General features: G+C 47.4%; 1 protein-coding gene across 7 annotated transcripts in view; it reads left to right on the top strand.

The window, feature by feature from the left end:
* CACNB4 (calcium voltage-gated channel auxiliary subunit beta 4) overlaps positions 1 to 16,425 on the top strand; it is a 42,206-nt gene extending 25,781 nt beyond the window's left edge. The window contains exons 4-14 of one of the 7 annotated variants that reach the window (XR_011152064.1): positions 1,126 to 1,256; positions 2,039 to 2,115; positions 2,510 to 2,529; positions 2,639 to 2,719; positions 4,437 to 4,495; positions 6,505 to 6,614; positions 7,571 to 7,722; positions 8,139 to 8,234; positions 12,247 to 12,432; positions 12,832 to 12,897; positions 16,340 to 16,395. Coding sequence is in view for 4 of the 7 variants with exons in the window: in XM_069021337.1 (XP_068877438.1) it covers positions 1,126 to 1,256; positions 2,039 to 2,115; positions 2,510 to 2,529; positions 2,639 to 2,719; positions 4,437 to 4,495; positions 6,505 to 6,614; positions 7,571 to 7,722; positions 8,139 to 8,234; positions 12,247 to 12,507 (987 nt within the window). In the remaining 3 variants the exon portion in view is untranslated. The other 6 variants (XR_011152063.1, XM_069021338.1, XR_011152062.1 and 3 more) reach the window with 6 other exon arrangements.
* The last annotated feature ends 8,229 nt before the right edge of the window (positions 16,426 to 24,654 follow it).

Below are 24,654 nucleotides of genomic sequence, written 5' to 3'. Positions count from 1 at the left end.
GTTGTGAAAAGCAATGTTTCTTTTGAACACTGAGCTGCCTAATGAAGCAGAACAGAGGAGAGGCTTTTCAGATACTTTCCTTCAAAAGCTCTGCTGGCAGCAGCTACAACAAATCCTTTTCCACTCCAATATCCACCAGGATACTGCTTTTCATCTTTCCATCATTAGTGATAGACCAGACTTTCAATAAAGCAGAAAAATATATGTTACTAAAGGTCAGTGATAAAATGCTATACTTTAGTTATATATTAAAGTTTCTTCCTAAAGGTGAATTTTTCTTAATCTGTCATAACCTGTTAATAACATCCATACAAATACCTGGAAAGGAGGAAGGGAAAGTGGTGATCTTTTGTCTAGACCATTAAATACGACAGCCAATATTTGATGGGAAGCTGAAGGTGTTATTTTTATGTTTGCCTGCTTTATGTGGCTGCTGGGAGGTTGTTTGGTGGCCTCAGCTCAAAGAAATGGGTTCTGCTCATTAAATCAACCTTGAAATTAAATCAGCAAGGGACAGGACGAGGGGAAACGGCCTCAGTGCTCTGGTCTCACACATCGGTGTGAGCCTGATTTGATGCCTTTTCCTGGTCTTAAAATCAAGAGTCAGACACGGTTAGAAGGGAAAAAGGGATTTTACCTCGGTATTTATTTTAAGGATCCTTAGGTGCACACGTCCAGGTCGAATGCACCTCAAAGCACCCCGCCATGCACACCCCAAAAGATCTGGTACCACATTAGAGGTGTTACTAATTAGCAGATCTATCAAAGATTCCCCAGTGAGAGGCTCAAGTGAGCCCCCCTCCCCAAGGAGCCTTCCCCTGGATGGATCTATCTTGGTTTACAGAATGTGTTCTGGAGAGGACCTTGGGCTCTGGGGCACACTGATCCCTGGCTATGAAGCTTCTGAGATGTTGAGTCTCCCAGCTGAACAAACAAGGCCAAGAATGCAGGGAAAAAGCACTGAGAATACAGAAGTTGTAAAAAGGTGTAACAGGGGTATAAAAGAAAAGGCAAAAATCATCATGGCATCAGGTTCGTTATCCAGTGTGGAGTTCAGGAGTGTGGATAACAAAGGGAGAGAATCTGGGAGCTGGAGAGGTGATGCCAGTGCTGCCTGTGTTGCAGAAATACAACAATGACTGGTGGATAGGGAGGCTGGTGAAGGAGGGCTGCGAGATCGGCTTCATCCCGAGCCCGCTGCGCCTGGAGAACATCCGCATCCAGCAGGAGCAGAAGAGGGGCCGCTTCCACGGAGGGTGAGAGTGCCCTGACCTTTGCAAATCATTTCAAATCCCTCCTCACACCCGGCAATATTTCCAAAGGTCACCCGCTGCTGGTTTATTGCAGGGCATTTGCAGTGTTGGATTTGGGATTCCCAGTGGAAATAGGGATTTGCGGAGAGCGGGCGTGGGAGATGTTGGTGATGAGAAACAAAAAACGTGTTTGACTTTAGGAAAGAGCAGTGAGGGATAATGACAGGAATTTCTGAGGGTTTTGTGTCCCCGTGGCCTTAAGTCAACTTGGTGCTCAAAGTCTCCCAGATTTTTTCCCAGCTTTTCTTACAGTTGTGGCTTTTTTTGTCCTTTTTTTTTTTTCTTTTCTCTCCGTTTTGGCCCAAACCAGACTTGTCAAACTTTGTAAGATCAGCTTTGCCATCCTCATCTTCCAGCCTGAGGTTTCTGAGTCTCCACCCTGCCAGACCTGGAGATTGCAAATCCCTGGAAAAAGGTCTGAGAGATAAACCTGGGGAAATGCTTTCAGAACAGCTGAACAGCATCCAAATTTCTTTTATAATTTTTGACACAACTTCAGAGGAAGCCAGTGGGTCTCAATATACAGAGAAATTACTGAGCTCAGTGAGATGCTCCTGGATTTACATGGTAAAATTCCAAATTATAATGATAAAAAGTTCATTTTTGAGCAGCTTTGTTAGTTAGTCATTTATATCTGTATAACCTTGTGATTGGGGCAATTCCTCCCCAAAACCTCCCACATTTTGGGGTACCTGGTGTTAACGGGGCTCTTTTTGCTGCTGTAGGAAATCCAGTGGGAATTCTTCTTCAAGCCTTGGAGAGATGGTTTCTGGCACATTTCGAGCCACACCTACAGCCACAGGTACAACAGGATTTATTTAAGGAAACCCTCGTGTTGCTAATAATTCTATTTAAAAACTCACACATGAAAAATGCAGGTTTCCCCCTTTGCTGAGTTATTGAGATGTGTTACAGCAAAATGCTTGCATGCACAGGGGAGGAGGACATCTATTTCTAGCCATGCAGGAGTTGCTAAGGGCTGGGAAAAAGCCTTGGGAGCAGTGGCAGCTGCCCCAGAATGCCCAGTTTGTAGAATGCCCAGTTTAATGCACAGGTTGCCCAGTTTAATGCACAGGTTGCCCAGTTTAGTCAGGGCTGAGCAGAGGGAGGTGCACAGAGAGAAATCAAAGTGCTTTGGCAAAGGGATTTCTGGTTGCATGGATGTGTTCTAACCAAGTTCTCATTTGGTCTTCCAGCAAAACAGAAGCAAAAAGTGGTAAGTAATGCTTTTGTTTCCATTTTATATCATTCTAATTCATAATTCCCAGGATTTCCCTACGGATGTTGTGTGGTTGATGATCTGAAGGGTTGTTTTTTCCCTCTAGACAGAACATATTCCCCCCTATGATGTAGTGCCATCCATGAGACCTGTGGTGTTGGTGGGCCCATCACTCAAAGGCTACGAGGTATGAACTCAGCTGTTTGCAATTAATTCAACTTCTGTTATCTGCAGTCATCCTCAGTAATTCAGTGTGTGGCTCAGTGCAACTGGTTCATGATAATTTCAAGTGATTTAGCTTAAATAATTACCAAAAATGTTCTGTAACAGCTAAGAGTTACTTCTACCTTGTACTGTTTTAAAGCACAGTGCAAATCCATTCTTTCCAGTGCACTCATTCCTGATTAAATCAAGTAAAAAAGAATTTGTGTCTGCTACAAGCAGCCAAATTAATGAGCTGGACTGTACACATGAAAAATGTTCATCAGACCAGCCCATGCTTTGAACTTAATTAGCAAAACATTTGAAGGAGCTTCCTTGTTGTTCCCCTTTCTTCACTGTATTAATAAATTCAAATACATTTTACAGAAACCTTTAACCCTCCTAAAAGGTTCCCCAGGTGGAAGTGGCCAGGATAACGTGCCCAGATAACCAGGACAGCCTTTTTTTAGGCTGCTGCAGATTCAAGTGAGCATTTACCACGTGCTAAATGAGCAGAGACTTCTAGCAGGGCAGTTTAGGGAGCTCAACCATCTGGGAAGTGCTGAACCAGGAACTAAATGAACATAAAATCAAACATACACTTCATTAAGCTTAATTAATGTTGTCAGTAATTTATAGGATATTATTAAACATATTGGAGTGGTTCTTTTTGGGAGGTTACAGCCTTGGCATAATGCAGTGTTCTGGCATTGTTTTTATGTAAGAGTGACTGAAGGTGCAGCTCAGCAGAGCAGGTACTTCATGTTCTGCTCTCTGCCTTTTAATTTGATGGGGAAGTTTTTTGACAGGAGTAAATTCCCTCTGAGCTGCACCACAGATCAATTTACCTCTCGAGGTTGGAGGGGAGAGAGGCTGTTTGTTAACAAAAACCTCTTCAAATCTGCCACCCTGTCTCTTTTTTAAAGAAAACAACACTAAACACAACACCTTGAACATACAAATGTGTGTAAATGGTAACACTGAATACTAATTTCAATAACAAAAATGCTTGATCTTGCTTGGGGGAAATTATTTTGACTGTTCTTTTCTGTCTAAATGCTGAAGGAACCAGTTTGGAAGAGAGAAGTAAACTGGCAGAGAGGCTTGGGGGCTTTGATGAAGCTCCTGCCTGGCCTGGCAGATAATAATTGTCAGCCTGAGTTGTCCTGGAAAGGACAAGGAGCTGCTCAGTAAATCAGATGGCAGAGATGACAGCTCTTGGGGCTAAGCATCTCAGATGTGTTCCTATGTCCAGGAGTGGGAACATCCCATTTTTTTGCTGGTATCCCTCTCTGAGAACAGGCCCCCAGCAAGATAAATCTCACACCTGAAGTCTGAAGCCCACTGGCACAACGTTGCTGTAGGAAAAGCCCAAGTGGTGTGTCCAACAAACATCCCACGTGGTTGTGCCATGCTCTGAAGCTTTGGGATGGTGCTGGATGTGGAAGGGGGTGAGGAATGCTCAGTGCAGGTCAGGACAGGAGCACACAGAGTGACAGCTCTGCACCTGGAGCAGTGAGGCAGGAAACTTCCATGGACTTACTGCCAAGTGCTGTGCCAGGAGCATGGCACTGGAATGGTTGCTGCCCATCAAGGGTTTTGATTGTTGGCTGTATCCCTGCCTTCTACTCACCTCTTTCCTTCCTTTTGGCTTCTTTCTCTCCCTGTCCGTCCCCCTGCTCAATCTTCTCCCCTCTGCCAAGGTGACAGACATGATGCAGAAAGCTCTCTTTGACTTCCTGAAGCACAGGTTTGATGGGAGGTGAGAAACTCTGTCCTTCTCATGCTGCTTTGCCCATGTGTTACTAACATTTCAGTGAATTATTTCATTTTTTAATGCCAGAGGGTTTGCTGCATGATCAAAGCTGATTTTCTGGCTTTGTGAAGAGTGGGACACAGCTCCTGTGTTACTAGGGGTGCACACATCTGCATTTCTGCCATGGCTGGGCTAGGATTTCTTAGCTCAACACAAGAATTCCGTGTCTTCCCAACACCTAAGAACAATCAGCTCTTAAATATTCTCTATATAAGATTTTATTTTGACTGCAGGCAAAAATACTGAAAAAAAGGTGGTTTGAAGAAGGAAATGCTGAGGAAATGCTGAAATAAAAGACAGGAAAAGAACTGTAAGGAGGGTTCCTCCTTCAGGTGGAGCATTTCCTGGTGAGCTGTGGGAGGATAATTTGGATTTCCTTGCTAGGATCACTGGCTTGGTCCATGGCATCACCTTCTTTCCTTGGAGCTCCTCAGTCCTTGTAGGTGTCTGCTGCATCTTTGGGATGTTCTGCCCTTCCCAGTTAGTTCAGGATATTCCAGCTGGGAGAAGGAGCTGTTCTGGTTGTGCATAACACTTAAGTCAGGTTTGAAATACCCAAACCATGGGCACTGGGGCAAGGACAATGATGTTGTGTAGAAGAGCTGGAGCAGGATTTACGGATTTTAGGAGTGAGGAGGTGGCAGTGCTGAACTGATCCATAAACAGCTCAGAGAGAACATTTAATGATCAGCTTCTGTGCAAAGTATCTCCTCTCTGCCCTGTTCTGAGTTGCTCAGCTCAAGTGATTTTCTGGAAATCCTAATTCCATCAGCAGTATTGGCAGCTGGATCAGGTGGGAGTATGAAATTTCAGCAGTGGAGAGCTCAGTGCCACCAGCAGCCTGAGACCATTGATTTTAGCTCTGAGTAACTCAGGAAAAAGCTGCTTCTTGGTCCTCCTGCCAACTTTTACGGCTTCATGGTCTTTCTCCTCTCTCCCTTTTCCTTCCTTTCCATCTCTTCTGCAGTTTTGTGAGAGGTCCACGTTACTGAGGAAGGAGCTGAGTGTCCAAGGAAGAGCCTTTCCAAAGGCATCAGTGAGACCTGACTCCTTGCCTGCCTCTGAATTCCCTTGGCTTTGCCAGCTCCTTCCTCTGCAACTGCAACCTCCTCTGCTGGCCAGTGAGCCAAAGACCCACAGTCCATGAATTTCTATTTTAAACTCACTTTTACTTTTGGCCTCTACTGTATTTTCTGGCAATGCATTTATTTATGTATTATACAGAAAAATACCTGCACTTGTTTTTAACCCTCCAGCTGATAATTTCACTTAGAGCTGCAGAAATCCTAGGTTCTGTGGAAAAGCTGGCTGGTCATTCCCAGCTTGCTTTCTTTCTATTTTTCCTGGCTCCTTGGATCATCCCAGGCCTCCTAAATGGATTTTACATGAAGGGATTGTGTGCTCTCTACTCTATAACATTTTGCCTCTTGTCAGCTCACTGACAGATGAAGTAAATAAATCACCTGCCTTAAGTTGAAGAGGTGCAGTGAAGTTAAACTTGGGTTAAAGCAGCCCAGAGAGCTCCAGTTCCTTTTCTCCTGCTCCTCCCAGCCCCTGGCACAGACAGCTCTCTGTCAGCTGGGCCAGGTTTACTCCTGGTGTAACTCTGAGGGAGGAGGAAGTGCTGTTCCACTGCAGCTCCCTTGTTCTGAGCGCCCCAAGCCTCACATAACTCACAGCATTTATGGCATTGTGTAAATTCACGCAGGAGATGAGTGAGTTGGGAGGAGAAAAGTTGATTAATGCACTGAGGAGAATAGCAGGAGCTCCATCCCAGAGCTCAGGGAATAGGAAATACCTCCCAGTTACCCAGCACTTCTCTTCAGTTGTTCTTTAATGATGCCATAACTCAGCTGGAAACGTGTCTGAGTGTGTTTTATTGTGTTTGCCCTTTGGAATGGGCTGTGCCTGGAAATCCCACTCCTGTGTTTGTGTGTGCTGTGCTCTCCTCCCAGGATATCCATAACCAGAGTGACAGCTGACATCTCCCTTGCCAAGAGGTCTGTGCTCAATAACCCCAGCAAGAGGGCGATAATCGAGCGCTCCAACACCAGGTCCAGCCTAGGTAAGGGACTCCACAGGTGCAGTTCAGGGTGTGGTTACACACAGGAGGGAAGGGACACGATTCCAGCCTTCCAGACCACAGAATCTGACAGAGAGGGACCCACAGGATCACTGATCCAGCCCCTGGCCCTGCACAGACCCCCCAACAACCCCACCCTGGGCATCCCTGGCAGCGCTGTCCCAACGCTCCTGGAGCAGCCTCGGGGCCGTGCCCATTCCCTGGGGAGCCTGGGCAGTGCCCAGCACCCTCTGGGGGCAGAACCTGCTCTCCAGCCTGACCCTGCCCTGGCCCAGCTCCAGCCATTTCTAAGATAACAGCAGTTCTGCAGATTCAAATGTGTCTACAGCATTTTACTGCATAATCCTGAGTTGCCCTCACAGCTCCTCCTTCTTCCCAGCCCTGTGCTTTTAATTCCATTTCGCAAGGGGCCAAAGAGTTTTCACTTGTCCAGCCAAGGAAATGTCATTCCTGACCCTGGGACCAGTTTTGTGTTTAATGTTGAACAGCTCCAGCTGAATTTTGCTGTCCAGCTGTGAGACTTGGGGTCCTGCCCCTCTCCTCAGTGTCATGACTGGTGGGTAGCAGTGGCCTGAGGAATTTTTATTTGGATTCCATTATCTTGGAGGTCTTTTCCAGTCTTCATGATTCTGTGATTGTGTGGCTCTGTCTTGCAAAAGGGTGGAAATCTGTGTGTAGCACGTGCATCCCAATATCCTGCTCTCTGGGACACCATCCCAGGAGGTAGGAGGAGTTGGGTTTGGTAAAAAAAAGAGCCCAAATTCCAAATCTCTGACATCCTGAGTGACTGTTGGCACTGGAGGTACACGTAACAGGTTATTTTATGGAAATGCCATAAACTCACAAGTGGAGTCTGTGACAGTAAGTGGGTGATGATACTTTCATCCCAGTGCTCCGGGGTGGTTCAGTGCTTTCACCTGCTTTGTTTTCCTTTGCAGCTGAAGTGCAGAGTGAGATTGAAAGAATCTTTGAGCTGGCCAGGTCCTTACAGCTGGTTGTCCTGGATGCAGACACTATAAATCACCCTGCACAGCTTATCAAGACATCTCTAGCACCAATTATTGTCCATGTGAAGGTGTCCTCTCCAAAGGTAATGCCTCTCACCTTACAGTCCAGGAGGGACCTGGAGGGCAGGGTGGGAATGGGCAGTGTGGAATCTGCACCTGAAAAGGGGAAAAAGTGACATAATGTGCTGCTGCTGCTGCCACAGTCCATCGAGCAACCCAGATAATGCTGTATAATTTTCACGCTCCTCTATTGTCAAAAATAACTTAGTAGTTAAAGTAGGATAAAGCAAAAATGCATTTGAAATTTTTCAAGGGATCAAATGTGATCCAGAGGAAACATGCCCAGCTCTCAGAGGGGTTATCAGAAAGGTTTGGGATATTCAAGGACAGTATTTTATGGAGAGCTTCTGTTCTCGGTAATCCCTCAGGGGGATGTCAGGCTGAGCTTTAGGGAGATAAATGATCCTTAAATTCACCTTTTGCCCTTTCCTCCTTTCAGGTTTTGCAGCGATTGATCAAGTCCAGAGGGAAGTCACAAAGCAAACACTTGAATGTCCAGTTGGTGGCAGCTGATAAACTTGCACAATGCCCACCAGTAAGTACAGAGGAGAGGCTGAAGAGCTCCTGCTTTGTGGAATTCTGATGATCCTTGCTGTGCTGATCCCTGTGCAGAGCTGGGTCCATCCATTATCACTCCCTTGTGCTCACACAGCCCTGCACTCGTGAAACACCAAGCACTGCAGACTTTCATCCTGGTTATCTCCTGCCCCGGGTTTGTTTTGGTCTTTTGCAGGGTGACAGGGCAGGAATGACATGGAGGGGACAACAGATCAGTTTGTTAGCAAGTTACATCACTGGGGGAGCACCAGGTCCCAGAGGGACAAAGTCTGAGTTGGGAGGGGAGGCTGCAGAGGCCTTCCCTCACTGCACAGGGAGTCCAGGCCCACTGGGTGCACGGGAGGGAAAGGGGTGTGTGCAGGCATGTGAGCCCTGATCCTGATCCCAAAGGCCATCCCAGTCACCTCATCAGAGCACAGGCACTGCTCTCCCACCTCCTGATCAAAGATCCTGCCCCTCTCCTGGCATTCCCTGCTGCTGGTGGAGCAGAGGCCTGCCAGGGCTCCTGGGCAGGGCTGTGGGAGAGGCTCCGCAGGGGTTTGGACAGGGCAGCTCAAACTTGCTGTTGGTTCTGAAAACCACGCCTGGTTTCTGGGACAGAGGCAGTGGAAATGGACTTGGATGTGGCTTTGTGTAGGATCCATGTGGGATATTGGGATGGGAGTGCAGAGACCCCTCTGGGTACCAGGGCAGTGATGTGGGGCAGCTACAGCTTCTCTGGGCAGCCTGTTCTGGAGAGCTCAGCTGTGTTACATTTCCCACATGGAATTTTTTACTGAGTTGTGTTGTCACAACTTAAAATGTTGATGGGTTATTCCTGTGAGCCATCCAGGTCCCACTAACCCAACCAGAATTGTAACTGTCCTGGAGAACAAACTGATCCCTCTAAAACATATCCCTTCCCTGATGGATGTGAGCTGAGGAACTGCAGCTGCAGCTGCCCCTGTTTGAATGGTTTGTGGTGTTTACCCTGAGCTCACACACAGAACACCCCTCTGCACATTGTCCTGTGTGAAAGGTGTTTCCTCTGGCACCTGCACACACAACCCTGGGCAGTTTCACAGCCTTTTTTTGTTCTTTATGCAGTGGTTTCCTCTTACTCAGCTTCACTTTGCTCACATCAGCTGAAATGAGAGAAGTTACCAGAGAAGCTGTGGCTGCTCCTGGATCTCTGAAAGTGTCCCAGGCCAGACTGGACAGGGCTTGGAGCAGCCTGGAACAGTGGAAGGTTTGATGAGATGGTTTTTTAGGTCCCTTCCAACCCAAACTTGTAGGATTCCCAGATTCCATAAAATGATCCTTGTTCTGCTGCAGCTTGTTGGGTGCGTTGTGGCACTTGGATTGTCCACCCCTGGATCTGCTAAACTCTGCCTCAACACCCAGTCCTGGAATTGCATTCCAGTGCTGAAGGCAACCAAGGGAGGCCCCACCTGGATCAGAAGAGCCTTTCCCAGTGTCAGAGTACCAGGTTTCAGCCATGACCCCAGCCCTGCTCCGAGGCTGCTTCCGCCCTGCCGTGCCCAGGAGCTGCTCACAGACCAGCTCAGCACTTTGCACTGGTGATGGGAAGGAAGTGGTTGCTGACTGAGAGCTCTCCCAGGGAGATGACAGTCTGGCTTGGCTGGAAATTAAAGTTGGTCCAGGATTTAATTAAGTAAAAGTACATTGCTAAGAGCAAAGGCACTGCTCCCTCTCTCCTGCTTCACCCCTTTTGCAGCTCCAGTTCCTGCAAGAGGAGAATTTGGAGTTTGTTTAAAGGGAAGGTCCTTGCAAAGGATGCAATCCTCACTTTGTTCCTTTGCTGAGAGCCAGCCATAAGGAATGAGCTGGTGCTGCATGTCTAGACATGTTAAAAATAGCTGTCTCTTTGGGCATATTTGAGCTCAGGAACTGCTTTCATTATTAATTCCTTGCTAATCTCCCCCTGACGCTGCTCGAGCCGGCGTTGGGCACTGCAGGGCACCAGGAATATTGCAGGACTCCAGGAACTCCACTGCAGGAACATGACAGGGCTCAAGGAAACACAAACTGTACATCTCTAAATACACTGCTCATAAACAGTTCATTATGGTTGTTATTTTTTAAAACTTCTGAATTCATGCCCATGCTAAGAGAGGGTACAAACCCCTCTGGTCTATTTGACACAACCTAAAAAATACCTGAAATTATACTGCAGCAGAATTAAATTGCATTGTTTAATTAAAATATAATTGGGATAGATCTACAAGTTGAGATTCCTCCTCCTCTCAGGTTCTACAGCGAAACAGGAGGGGACAGTGGCCACTGATTTTCTCTTCAGGAAAGGCCACTGTGTATCACTAGAGAGTCACCAGGAGCTGGGAATGCTCCTGTGGTAACTTTTTTATGCATGTTGGAAGAAAATTTTGCAGAGGAATTGCTTTACTCCATGACCCTCACAAACAGGGATCGCCCCGAAAGATGATTTCCTGCCAAATACATGGAAACAGAACGAACCCAGCTGAGGGATGAGCAGAACTGCTAAATGCAAGAGAAAACCTGAGTGTTTCCCCTGTCATTTGTTCTCCCTGTCAGACACTGGAGTCGGGATCCTGCCAGGGCTGCAGCTCCTCCGTGTGACCTCCAGGGACAGCCTGAGAGGCTCCCAGGCCAGTGTTACTGTGCAGTGAAATATTAAAAGGGTGACAGTTGTTAAGAGTCCTAAATCCAACTTAATTCCTTATTTATGAAAACATGTTACACTCCAAGTGTTTCATTTCAGTCTCTTCCAAAGCAAAGTACATGTAAGCAAACCACGCTCTTTTATTTTCTAATTTAACTGTGTTTTAATTACTGACTTCTTCCACAAGTGAGTGATAGGCTGGAATGTGTGGTGCATCAACATGTGGGTGAATAGCAAAGGAGTAAAAGCAGTAAATAAAGAGAGGAGCAAAAGAAGAGCAATAAATGCTGAACTGGACCAAGGTATGCAGTGTTAGGAATATTCTGATGAGAAGAAAACTCCTCCTTGCTGGCAGAGGAGGAAGCCTTTCTCTACCATGCTGAGAGAATAAATTAAAATATATATATATAATTTTATTTTAAATCTTTATTATTTTAAATCTTATTCTAAGAGCTGTAAAAACAAGTGGAAGAGAACAGCCTGTGGTTGGTGTTGGTTGCCGTTTACACCCACAGCACCTGCAGGTACTTTCCATTTCCTGTGCTATTCTCACAGCATTTTGCAAAGTTAAGACTAGAGATGAGATAGGAAGTTGAACTTCTGAAAACAGGGTTGTGTTTCTCTCAAGGGGCTCTGCTGGTTCTGGCAGGTTGGAGGACAGGCAGGGATGGAGGTGGTGTCTAAAGAATTCCCTGAAGCAGGAATGCTGCTGCTGTCAGGACTGCCTCATGCCTTCACTGCTGTGGGAATGGTTTTAGGGGCATCAGTGCTGGAAAGAAATGAATTCATGAAGGGGTTTTGTGCCTTGCAGTGTGGTAGGGCTCACACAACACCTGGGGACAGTGTCCAGTGACTCCTGAGGCCTTTGGCTCTTGGTCACCTTCTAAACCCACCTGTACCATTTTCTTTTCCAGCCACGGAATCCCAGAATGGTTTGGGTTGGAAGGGACCTTAAAGGCCATCCCATCCCACCCCTGCCATGGGCAGGGACACCTCCCACTGTCCCAGGCTGCTCCAAGCCCCAATGTCCAACCTGGCCTTGGACATTTCCAGGGATCCAGGGGCAGCCACAGCTTCTCTGGGCACCCTGTGCCAGGGCCTGCCCATCTTCCCAGCCAGGAATTCCTTCCCAGTATCCCATCCATCCCTGCCGTGTTTCAGTGTGAATCCATCCCCCTCGTCACTCCATGCTGTTGTAAGCCCCTCTCCATGTTTCCAGCTCCCTCCCGCTCTCCCATGCTCTGATTGCTGTTCACTGAACAATTCCAAGGCTCAGTGTGACAAGTGTTTGCCAGCTCTGTGTCCCCCATGGCACGTGGCCATGACTGCCCTGTGTCCCTGTGCCCAGGACATGTTCGATGTGATCCTGGACGAGAACCAGCTGGAGGACGCCTGCGAGCACCTGGCCGAGTACCTGGAGGCCTACTGGAGAGCCACCCACACGTCCAGTGCCACGCCCATGACCCCCCTGCTGGGCAGGAACCTGGGATCCACCGCCCTGTCCCCGTATCCCGCCGCAATCTCCGGCCTGCAGGTAGGAACAGCCCTCGGAGCGCCAGGCAGTGCAGAGCAGGTGGGTTCGTTCAGTCTGCCAGGGGCTGTCCTGTGACACGGCCTGTGCAGCATCGCTGACGCTGCTCTGGGAGGCACCTCTCCCCCTTTGGCCTCTGCCAAGACCAGCTCAGGGGTGTAAGCAGTGAGGAAGCAGCTCCTCAGCCCGGTGCTGAAGACTGGGAATGCTCTGCCTTTAGTGGGAAGTTAAACAGCCATCAATTTCCTAGCCAGGAATCGGCTCTGTAATGATCCCTTTTATTCTACCCTCATAACTTCACCAAACATTCACTTTTGGGTGGAAAAGCTTGTTCTTTGAGTGTGAATAAAAGACATTATTTCTTTACCCATTGAAAAAAATTGTGACCCTTTTTTTCCACAGGGATAGCTCAGACTCGGCTGAACTTTGACACTTCAATCGTGGCATGTAAATAGTCCTTAATGAGAAGTACGTGCTTTATTAAGTTTGAAACCAGAAATGTGTGGGGTTAATAACTGGGGATGCTTGAGGGGCTCAGGATTGCAGGGAGCTTTAAATCCTGCAAGTTTCAGTGTGTGGGGGACTCCAGGAGTGTCACTTGCTAATGTACGTCAGAAATAGAACTGAACAAATGACATTTAATGAATAATTCACCTGACAAATGTAACGTCTGCTCTGCTTGTGGAGTGTCTGGAAGCAGGTAACAGTTTTGGAGGAAATGACTGTTGTTTGGTGTTTTCAGTTAACATCCAGCTGGTTTTGCTGTGAGTGAGCTGCACTTCCCTGAAGGTGCTTAATTCCTGCACTCACCTTTCTAAAGCCGTGCTTGGTTTTATTGGGACCAGCAAGTCACTGTCTCCTGAGTGGCTGAATGCACAAGCACTGTTCTGTTACTAATAACATGCACATGTAAACTGTTGTTTCCATTTCCCACTTGCCTTAAAATTTCAGTTTTCCATCCCTTCATGCCAATAAAATACCATCTGCAGAACTTTCACCTCTTCAGTTTCATTTTGAGAACTGGGTGTATCCACAGAATTTTTTTCAGGCATTTATTTCTCTCTGATCAATGGACACCAGCAATAACTGTGAAATGTTGCTCCATTTACTTAGGGAAAACTCACACTGAAGATGAAAATCACCCCTGTGCAGTGGGCTGGCTGAAGGTATGCATCACTTAATCCCCACTTCACCCGAATTCCAAAGGGTTTCGGTGGGATCAATGGTGCTGGTGCTCTGCAGAGGGGTAAATTTCTCCCGGAGTGATCGATGCCCAACCAGAGGCTGCAGGTTTTCCGTGCCAGGAGGGTTCAGGCCCTGGTGTTTGCCATGGTTATCTCACAGTAAGGACTTCCACCATCCCTGTTACCCATGTGGAGGTTTTATACTCATCCAAACCTGTGGAAGGATTTGCATCAGCTTTCACTGTGATGATGTGTGTGGTAATTAGAAAGCACTCAGGCTAATTAAGCTAGCAAAGGTGCTTGTGATACAGGAAGATTTTATATTCCTTATGCCCTTGGTAGGTGGGGGACTGAAAAGGAAAAGCCCAAAGCCTCAGGTAGCAGTGAGCCAGATACAGGTGTGCTGGGACAGGCTGTCCCTGCTTTGCCAAAGCCAGATTTGGGAGGCTCCCTTTTTTACCTGGCTGTGGCCTGGACTTTGGTTTACTGAGAGCTGAACTCCTGACTCACGGAGGTCGTGAGGGTGACGTTCTGTGGCACAGATCCAGAGCAGTCAGAGAGGGCACAGGTGGCACTGCTGGGTCTGCCACGCCTGATCCTTGGAATCTCCTTCCTTACAGGAAGAGCTCGATGCTGAGCTGAGGGGGAAGAGTAAATTTGATCTTTGCCAACATTTCCTAGAAAAAATATTTATTGCTCTCAGAAGTTGTGGCTGTGCCTGGATCCCTGAAGTGTCCCAGGCCAGGCTGGACGGGGCTTGGAGCAACCTGGGATAGTAGAAGGTGTTCCTACCCATGGCAGGGGTGGGACTGGGTGATCCTTAATTTCACTCCAACCCAAACCATCCTGGGATTCTCTAACTCTCTAACCAGTCATTTCCCTCTGTGACTGGTTAGCTCTAAATGCAGTCTAGCCTAATTTCAGTGCATGGACTCAAATCCTGTAGCTCAAGTTTTGGGGAGATGTGTTCCTTAGGCTCCAGGGGATTGGGGTTTCAAGTCCATTCCTGCAGGTTGTCATTCCAATGACACAGCAGGATCAAAAGTTGTTTGGGACATCAGACCAGTGTGTAACCACCCCAGGTGTGTCCCATGATGACACCCCAGGAGCTCAGCAGCAGCACTGGGATGAGCACACACAGCCCAGGGAAGCAGGAAGGTTTCAGGAAAGCAGCAGGATGCAGCCCGAGAGGTGAATCACCACAGGGAAGGCACAGAGGTGAGCACAGAGAGTAAAGCTGCAACTGATGAGGGGATTTTACATCCAAACTGCATTTGTGTCAGACAAACACAAGGGTAATTCATCATGGAATCATGGAATCCCAGACTGATTTGGGTTGGGAAGGACCTCAGAGCCCCCCCAGTGCCACCCCTGCCATGGCAGGGACACCTCCCACTGTCCCAGGCTGCTCCAAGCCCCAATGTCCAGCCTGGCCTTGGGCACTGCCAGGGATCCAGGGGCAGCCCCAGCTGCTCTGGGCACCCTGTGCCAGGGCCTGCCCACCCTCACAGGGAAGGATTTCTCCCCAATATCCCACCCATCCCTGCTCTCTGGCACTGGGAAGCCATTCCCTGGGTCCTGTCCCTCCATGCCTTGTCCCCAGTCCCTCTCCAGCTCTCCTGGAGCCCCTTTAGGCCCTGCAAGGGGCTCTGAGCTCTCCATGGAGCCTTCTCCAGGTGAGCACCCCCAGCTCTCCCAGCCTGTCTTTAACTCCTGAAGCACTTTGCCATGATCCCCACTAGAGCTTGCTGCTCTGAGGAGAACTTGGGGATCCCGTGGCTGGAGTTCTCCCCAGGAGTGGGGGTGCGGTTGCAGAGGGAACCCCTCGTTCAGGGCCCCTCTCCAGGAGCCTCCCTGGCAGCACCACCCCGGAGCTGTAACCACACACCCCCTGCTCCATCCCTGCCCCTCCACACCAGCCTTGGATATAAATTATTCAGGAAAACAGTCGCCAGGCAGGGGCTGTAGCAGCAGGAGGAAGGTTTTATATCCCTGAGAGCAGGGGCTGGAGTTTCAGCACGGAGTTTGTCCTGAGAGATGGGTGCTGATACTCCTGAGAGGTTTAATTATGTTGAGAGCAAACAAAAGACTTATTTTAGGCTACTTCTTCATTGTGCCATTAACTGGCAAAAAAATATGAACTTATTTTGTTCATGTGACAAATGATGGGCATTGTCATTATGGGAATGTGAGGAGAGCAAGGGCTTCTAATTAATAAATGACCTTAGGAAGGGATTTTCTGTCAACATATTTTAAATACTATGCTTTAGTTGAAAGAATTTGTTATTATCTAATCATTTTAGCCTCCCCTTGGCTGCCTGCTGAGCAGCCCATCTTGGTTTGGTCATAGGAAGGGTTTAAATAAGGCTCAGAGCTGCACCTCTAAAAACAACCCAAACGAGCATCTTCAGATGTTTTCCAAAACTACAGAAACGGACGCTTAGACATTCCCTAAGCAGAGTAGCAGCGTGAATGTTCTGTTCCTGATCAGAGAAAAGTGATAAATGCTGACTACATCAGCTCACTTTTCATGCTCGATGTGATGATACTCAGCAGGGCGAGCTCCCCGCGGCAGCAGCAGCCAGGCTGTGCTGGGACACGGGCCCCACGGGCCCCACGAGCCCCACGGGCCCCACGGGCCGCGGCTGCTGCCAGGAGGCCTCGGATGGGGCTCGGCAGGAGCTGAGGGTGCGGGAATTAACGCTGGCGTTGTTTGGCCCCCGCAGAGCCAGCGCGGGAGGCACGGCAGCCACTCCACGGAGAACTCGCCCATCGAGCGGCGCAGCCTCATGACCTCCGACGAGAATTACCACAACGAGAGGGCTCGGAAGAGCAGGAACCGCTTGTCTTCCAGTTCCCAGCACAGCCGAGACCACTATCCCCTCGTGGAAGAGGAATACTCTGACCCCTACCAGGACTCGTACAAACCCCACCGGCACCGCGGCTCCCCCGGCGGATACAGCCACGACTCACGGCACCGGCTCTGAGTCCGGGGACCTGGGCAAAACCAGGATTCATCCGGTGATACCTTGCCATAACGTAGCTAGGAATAACAATTAGATCATGTTAATTTGGCAGGTGTGACGGTGACACTGCAGTTGCACTCTGCTGTCATTGATGTTTAATTAGGGGGCAGCAAAACCCAGCCCGGCCCTTCCGTTTCTGCCCGATCATAGAGGTTTGTTTTTGGGATTATTTTTGGGTTTAATACAGCATTTGCATTTATAGCCATATTTTTTTTCTTGTCGTTCGGTATTAGACACATCCGTTTGTAATTTCGGGTACTTATCAAGGCACTTATAAAATAATTTCCTGTGCTGGAAATTCCAAATGACCAGTTCCAGTTGGAACCAATTTATAAACCAATTCCTGTTGGAATTTGGGTGAATTGACTGGAAAGTCGACGTGAGCATGTTGGGAAAAAAAAAAAAAAAAAAACAAATACAAAGAAAAATCTGAAAATTACAAACCACTGGAAGTCAGAAAGTCAGCTCCAGTATTTGTTTGCTGGGAGCTCAGTTTCCATTTCAGGTTAGAATAAAAGGATTTATTCTAACACTTTCTTTCCAGAATGACTTTTTCAGACAAACCAAATGTAAACTCTCGAGAGTGCCAAATATCCCAAATTATTGCAGCAGTTACAAAACACTTTCCAGTTTGAAATTATTTTTAGACCTGGCATGAATGTTGCAGCCAAATGATTCTTGAGTTCAGCCAGTCCTGACAGTCGGGACCAGCAGGGAGGAACTGCGACAGGAGACAGGAAACAGGGACAGGAAAAGGAACAAACTCCATCGTTTGTGTGCTTGGAGGTTGGGAATAGTCTTTTTTTCCCACTCTTTTACCTGAATACAGCTAGAAGTCCCAAAATGGAACAGGAGTATAGAGACATCAGATTTTTCTCCCATTTTTATCCTGCTTTTTAAATGGAAAACAATCCCTTCCTGTGACCCAGTGTGTAGAGTACCTACATTCCAGTACCCCGAGTACCTGCCTACATGGTCCATCTTCCCAAATCCACCTCTGAATGTCCAACAGTTCCAGTGGCACACAAGAACTCTCCAGAACATCCATTGCAGCCATGAAATCCGAGGGGAGGGACTGGGGTTAAGCAGTCATCAGTGATGAACATTTCAAACAACATCTTGGTCAGAATTGCAATAAAAAGGGAATATCAGACAAAAATCTGCTCACAGGGAAGTTGTAGAGCTGATTCCAAGCTTTGGATTCCACGAGCTATGATAAATCCTTGGAGATATTGCTGCCTTACTTCCTAACAATCATTTCTTTCACCTCCTGAGTCTTGAGTTCCTTCCAAGAGATGAATTCCTGTGGTTGGACCTTGTGTTTTACACCATCAGTGAAGCCTTAGATCCCATGGGATTGAAAACTGACCCCCGTTGCCCGTTTTGTACAACCACTGACATCTTCAGGCAGAGCCTCCCGAAATTCCCCAGCGCACACATTCCCTGGCATTGACACAGTTATGCTGAACATGCATTTTTTATGCAGGTTCATGTCACAACTATTTTTTTTTCCCCAAAAATAAGGATCATGAACCTTTTTATTTGCTTGTTTTCCTCCCAAAGCCTGCTGACACCAGGCTTTGACAGCATGTAGCACTAAAGGAATTTCTGGAATATTCCAGTTTCTTCCACTTCCTGGACCAGCTGGCAAAGACTGCTGGTGCTTCCAGCATCCTGGAGTCTGATTATCCTCTTGAAGTTACTGGGAAAAGTAATCCATGTCCTTTGTGGGACACCCACGCCCATCTCCAGCAGCATTAAAAGGTGGCAGACACCTGATTAATTAATCAATCATTTTAATGACCCCACTGCCTAACAGGCAACTCCAGCACCACTGGGTGATCCCAATGGACCAGTTACCAAGGAAAATATGGAAATCTCTGCATCCACTGGAGTCCCAGAGTTCTGGATGGATCTGCCAGACCTGATCCTAGCCGATTCCCTCTGGCTGCAGATGTCAGAGGAGCTCCTGAGGCTGAGGGAACACAGCAGGACCCGGCCTGGGACTGGCAGCTGCAGCTGCCTCTGCCAGGATTTTGTGCTGCAGCACAGTGGAGCATCCTCCAGGAAGTTTTCCAGACCATTTTCCATGTACAGCACCCAGACCTGCATGAGAAAGGAGGCGTTAGGCGACCCATTCTTCTCGGAGCTTTCCCCAGTCCCTTGTTCGTGCATTGAAGTCCTGATTGCAGGGGAGCTGTAGAACCCTGGGCAGCAGCTGCTCCTCTTTATTCTGCAGTAGATTAGGGTTCAGCTCATTAGCTGCTTGAGGAGATTTGCATATTTGCATATTTGCTGCAAAGCACCGACATAGATTTCCTAGAGCCTTTCGGAGCCTTGTTTTAAGTCTTCCATGTCACACCAGGTGAGGGAAGGATCCCCACCCACCACACACCTGCACAGTCCCATCACCTGAACATCTCAAGTGCCAAAATGACTTGGGTTTGACAAAAACAAACTTGTGAGGGAAGTCAGGGGTGGGCCTGAGGCAATTTATTCCATGGGGTTAAGCTACCTTGACTCCTGGGTGTCCTGAGTTTCTCCCAGAGCCCATTCCATTGTAACACAAGGAGCCAGGGGCCCTGCAGGTCTCATTCCTTGCTGGGGTATTTAGTTCTTTGAAAAGAGATATTCTTTAAGTACAAATACACCAACCATGTTGGGAGACCCAGCATTTATTGCAGGTACTATGGGCAGTCTTGGTGTGAAAAAGGAATTTCTGTTTAGGACGCAGTAAGGAGTGCAAGCTGTGCTGGGGATCAGCACTGGTAACTCCGTGTTCCTGGTGGGATTCCAGCACTGCTGAGCTGCTCTGTTGTGATTCAGTTGAAATTGTGGAGTTCATGTGTTCCTGACTGAATCAATCCAGCCTCATTCTCCAGTCCTCACATCATTTCTTGTTATTAAAATAATGCTAAAAACCAGAGCTCTATTCTAAGCTCTGGCACAGACAGAGGGTTTAGAAATGTTTATAAAACAGGGATTTTTTTTTTTAAGTTTTGTTGCTGTCTGAGTTTCTCATTCAGACACTTTGGGATTAACAAGGATTTAACCAATCAAGGTGATAACAACAATCTTTAAAGAGAAAATTCAGCACGTTCTTATGTTTGTGAATCAATTATTTAATTGTTAACCTTAGAATTTCAAATACTTTCTCCCTGGAGTTGTATTTAACATGTACAGATTCTTTTCCTGATGCCAAACATTTCTCCCATGGGACGTGCAACTCACAGCTGCTGCTATTTGTAACTTCAGTTTGATGCCAGATCTTCTGAATTTAGTTTGGTCTCAGCACCACAGAATTCCCTGGAGCATCCAGAATCTCCTGTCTTTACTGACTTCACCATTCCAAAATAATATTTTTATTCCTGTTGTTCACAGCACACTGATTTGGGTAAGTCAGAGGTTCTGACGCTCTTTTTTCTTTAATACTACATTAAATATGTCCTCTGTAGTATTTTCTTTCACAAATTCAGTACTTCTGAAACTTGTCCTTGATCCCACACTCCTGATTTTTTTAAGGCAAAATAATTGGAGACTACAAATGAAAAAATCAGATGCATATTTTATAAAATGCCATTTATACAAACCTGGGTTTACTCCTAAAAATGTACATTTTAAAATCCAGTTCTATTGCCCCTCTTGGTGCCAGTCCAGGTTTGGGTCCCTGGGATTCTGCTGCCATGTATTTTGTTGGAGTTGCCTCTCATTCCCTCAAATATTAGTCCCACAAAGGCTGCAGGACCCTGTAATGCAGCCAAGCTTAACTCTGGGGAAATGGAGTTAAAATGATCCTCAAAGAGAACGTGGTGTTGTTTGAATAACCTTGGTGAGGTTGTTACCACGCCCAGTTTATTTTATATAGAAAAATAAAGGCGTGTCTTTAAAAATAAAGGGAAGTTTTAATAAAGTTGTAAAATGTATGTACGGAATTAACTCAAAGAAAAAGGTGAAAATGCTACTTAGGAGTGAAATTTCAGATTTCTTTCACTGTGTGTGGAATCCACTCGAGAAGTCAGGAGAAATGTTGTGATTAAATCCATCCAGAGAATTTGGGGAGGAGGTAGAAATCATTTCAGATGTGAATAAGTGTCACTCCTTTATTCCTTTGAAACTGGGAGCAGCCTTGGCTTGGCCTCAGGATGGTTTGTGGACCTGCCTCGGGAATTTGGGAAACCAAATTCCTTGGCAGTGAGTTCCTGTCCGGACATCCTACGGACACCAACTCCTGTCTTGTCCAAGAGCAAGGTATGCCCAGGAATGGTGATCCCCTGCCTTATCAACATTGCCTGGAAAACAAACTGTAATTACCTGTAACATCCCCGTGTTGGATCTGCTCTGCAGGCGCAGCAGAGAACCCACAGAGCTCAAAGTTCTCTCTTTTGCCAACGGTGTAAAAACAGAGAAGGGAAAAGAAGCACATCTGTAATAGCACAAATTTACAGCAATTCCACTCCTGCATCTGGCATCGTGTCTTTGGAACCAAGGGGGAGATTTCTGATCCAGCATCAGTGGATTTATTGCATTTTTGATCTGTTTACTCGCTGCCTGATACTTCAGCAGTTGATTTTGGCATTTTGCACATGGGATTGATTTCTCAATAACTTGTTTCCCTTCCATATTAATTAATTAATGACAAACAAAAAGAGCCTTTTAAAATCACAAAGCCCACTGCATTCATTTCTGCTCATTTCCTCCTGGAAGCTGAAATCATGTGAATAACTTTAATTTTGGCCAATGTGTGGATTCGGGATGTGACTGGTGAATCCACCAGCAGCCCAAGGTCGGGAATGAAACACTCCCAGTAGATGTTTGTGGGGACACAGAGCTTGGAGGTGGGGGAGGGAAGAGCATCACAGCACCCAAAATTCCCGAGAATTGCAAACCTGCTGGGAGGTGAGGTTAAGGAATGTGTGCGTGGGCCCAGGTGTGTTTAGGATTGGGACACACCTGATCCATTCCCTTCTGGTGCAGACAGGGAGAGTCAGGCAAGAATAATGCAGATTGTGTGGAACCAGAGCGGGGAGAACGTTGGGATCAGCCATTCCAACTGCAAACTCCGGACCTTGGGCTTCTCACATCCTGGAAAATCTCTGTTTCTCAGCCAAACTGGTTCCCAGTGAGAGCCTGGCAGTGCTGCCTCACTGGGAGCCAGTTCAGAGCCACACTGGTGAAGACATTACTGCCTTTACTGGGACAGAGCCACCCCAAAATTGTGTTTTCTGCTGATTTTCCCTTTGTTTTGCCCTATAGGCCCTGTGTGTGTAGCACCCGACCAGGCATGTGGGTACCATATACTATGCAATGTGTACAGTGGTGCATGCTCTGCTCTCCCTCTGCTTTTAGTGGCTTTCAAAGAAAACTACAAAAACTAAAAAAAAAGAAAAAAAAAGAAAAAAGAAAAAAAAAATAAAGTGGTGTTATTTTTGTGACCAGGATCATGCAGACTGCATGCCCATAGTTATCCTCATTTCTATGGATTTGTTTTATGGAATTTAGATGTACAAAGATGAACTGCATTACAATAACTTTTCTACAATAAATGAACAAAACTACAAAGCGTTTAAAAGTCTGTCCAGTCTCTTTGTGTCCTGCACTAAGATTGGGAAAATGCTTGGGAGAGTCAGGAGAAACCCGGAGCCCTGTGGCATTTTTGTTGTTTGCCAACAGTTTTTGGCAGCAGCCTCACGTGTTACATTTCTAGGAAAATTTAATGAGGTTCTGAAGAAGGAGTTGCATCTGGTCTGCGAAATAAATGATGTTTATTTTTATAACGATCTGCTCTTAAATAGCTGCGACCCAGAAGTACAAAAATACAGATAATTCCTGCTGATCCAGCAGGGAATGAGATACTTGCAGCCAACTGCTCCTTTGAAGGATTCTCGGGAATGGTCAGAGGTTTGGAGCTGGTCCTTTGTGGGATCTCCCACTCGGTTAGAATTGGTTCCTAGGCAGGAACAAGGGGCACAATGATGGGAGGTATTAAGGACTGGATAATTAGAAGCTAATTAAGTTTATCACAGAATGGTTAAGGTTGGAAAAGACCTCCAAAGCCATCGAGTCCAACCTGTGACCGATCCCACCCTGTCACCAGCCCAGAGCCCCGAGTGCCACCTCCAGCCATTTATGGTATCTTGGAAAACTGAAAGCACTGGAAGATGCTGCCTCTAGCAGAGAGTTCCAGCCTCCTCTTCCCAAAAATGAGTAACAGGAACCAGCAACCTGACGGAGATGCTGTGACCACCCAAGCCCTGCCTTGGAGGGACAGGAGCACGTTGGCCAGGTGAGCTGCACGTTGCATTTACACACCTCAGGCAGATCTGATGCTTTTAAATTTCTGTTTAATTGAACTTTCTTGGCTGTTTGTTCAAAATCAGATCTCGGCATGTGAGTTTGCATCTAAGCTGTTAATGAAAAGCAGAAGCGTTTCCAAATAAATAGAACAAAAAAAATGCTTTTTGTCTGCTTTCATATGATCCTAGGGGTTAAAATTTCTTAAGCTGCTTAACTTGTCTGTGTCCTGGGGAAAGAGGTGGAGCCCCAGGAGCAGCTGAGGGAGCTGGGAAAGGGGCTGGAGAATTCGTGAGGGAGCTGGGAAAGTGGCTGGAGAATTCCTGAGGGAGCTGGAAAGGGGCTCAGCCTGGAGCAAAGGAGGCTCCGGGGGGACCTTGTGGCTCTGCACAAGTCCCTGACAGGAGGGGGCAGCCGGGGGGGTCGGGCTCTGCTCCCAGGGAACAGGGACAGGAGGAGAGGGAACAGCCTCAGGCTGGGCCAGGGCAGGCCCAGGGTGGATATTGGGAAAAATCCTTCATGGAAAGGGCTGTCAGGTGGAGTCCCCGTGTGGATGTGGCACTGGGGGACATGGGGCAGTGCTGGGGGAATGGTTGGACTCGAATATCTTGGAGGCTTTTTCCAACCGAAGCCATTCCATACTCTCCCTGTTCGGGCTTTTCCTGTACAGAGGCATTTCCATGGTGAAATCCTTCCGCAGGCATTCGAAGCACTTCCCCAGCACAGACGCTCCCATGACCCTGTCTGTGTTACAGCTGCCTGGAACAAAACGTACACGACCCGAACAAGCCCTCGCAGATTTCCAGGAGGGAATGTCGAGGCTGTACCCAGCCCTGCCCATTGGAATGCTTTCCTAGAAAGCTTCCAGCAGCACTGGAAGCCCGGCTTAGCCCATAAAAAAAGCAGCAGCATCAGCCAGGTTAAGCCAGGCTGCCATAGGGAAAAAACCCAAACAAATGACATGGGGGGGAAACCTCAGAGGTTTTTATTTAAATAATCAGAATAAATGGTTTAATTGAACCTTGGTAACTCTCCCACAGCTGCGCAGCCACTGAACCCTGCCCCGAGTCCAGGAGAGCTGAGAACAGACAAGAACTGAGTGCTGCTGAAATTCCAAGCTGAGGACCAGCAGAAAGGGGGATAATTGACAGCTGATGAATAATTAACGCCATTGCAGGCTGGATGCTGAACTTGAGGCATGTTTAACACAGGAGGAGCTGCTTCATCTCCCTGTGGGTTACACGCAGTCCCAGTGCCCACAGCTCTGACTCGGGATGGACTGGGACAGTGGGTTATCAGGATATTTCTCTCCTTAAACTGTTCAGGGCCATAAATTCCCCTCCAGAGCAACAGGAAACACAAAAGTCTCTGGACACAGAAACTTGGAGATTACTCTGGCCTTGCTGCTTTGGTTCCAGACCAGCAGGGAAAATTAAATGCAAGAAGCTGCTGTGGGAATAAAAGCTGCTTGAAGGAAAGATGAAAAACTTCTGGAATAAGAAAGGAGATTTCATGTCCCATCCCTGGAAGTGTCCCAGTGGATGGGGCTTGGACGACCTGGGATAGTGGAAGGTGTCCCTGCCCATGGGATGATCTTTTCCATCCCAAGTAATGCATCCCACCCCAAGAGGGGACAGAGCTCAACTCCGAGCTGGCCCAGCTGCCACCCGGCCAAGCTTTCACCAAAGAAGCTCCATCGGATTCTGTGGTGAAAAGCAAAGCCT

This window comes from Aphelocoma coerulescens, chromosome 7, assembly GCF_041296385.1.
Source record: "Aphelocoma coerulescens isolate FSJ_1873_10779 chromosome 7, UR_Acoe_1.0, whole genome shotgun sequence".
NCBI classification, from domain to species: domain Eukaryota; kingdom Metazoa; phylum Chordata; class Aves; order Passeriformes; family Corvidae; genus Aphelocoma; species Aphelocoma coerulescens.
The sequence above is the reverse complement of the archived record's forward strand: the minus strand, read 5'-3'. Positions and strand labels throughout refer to the sequence as shown.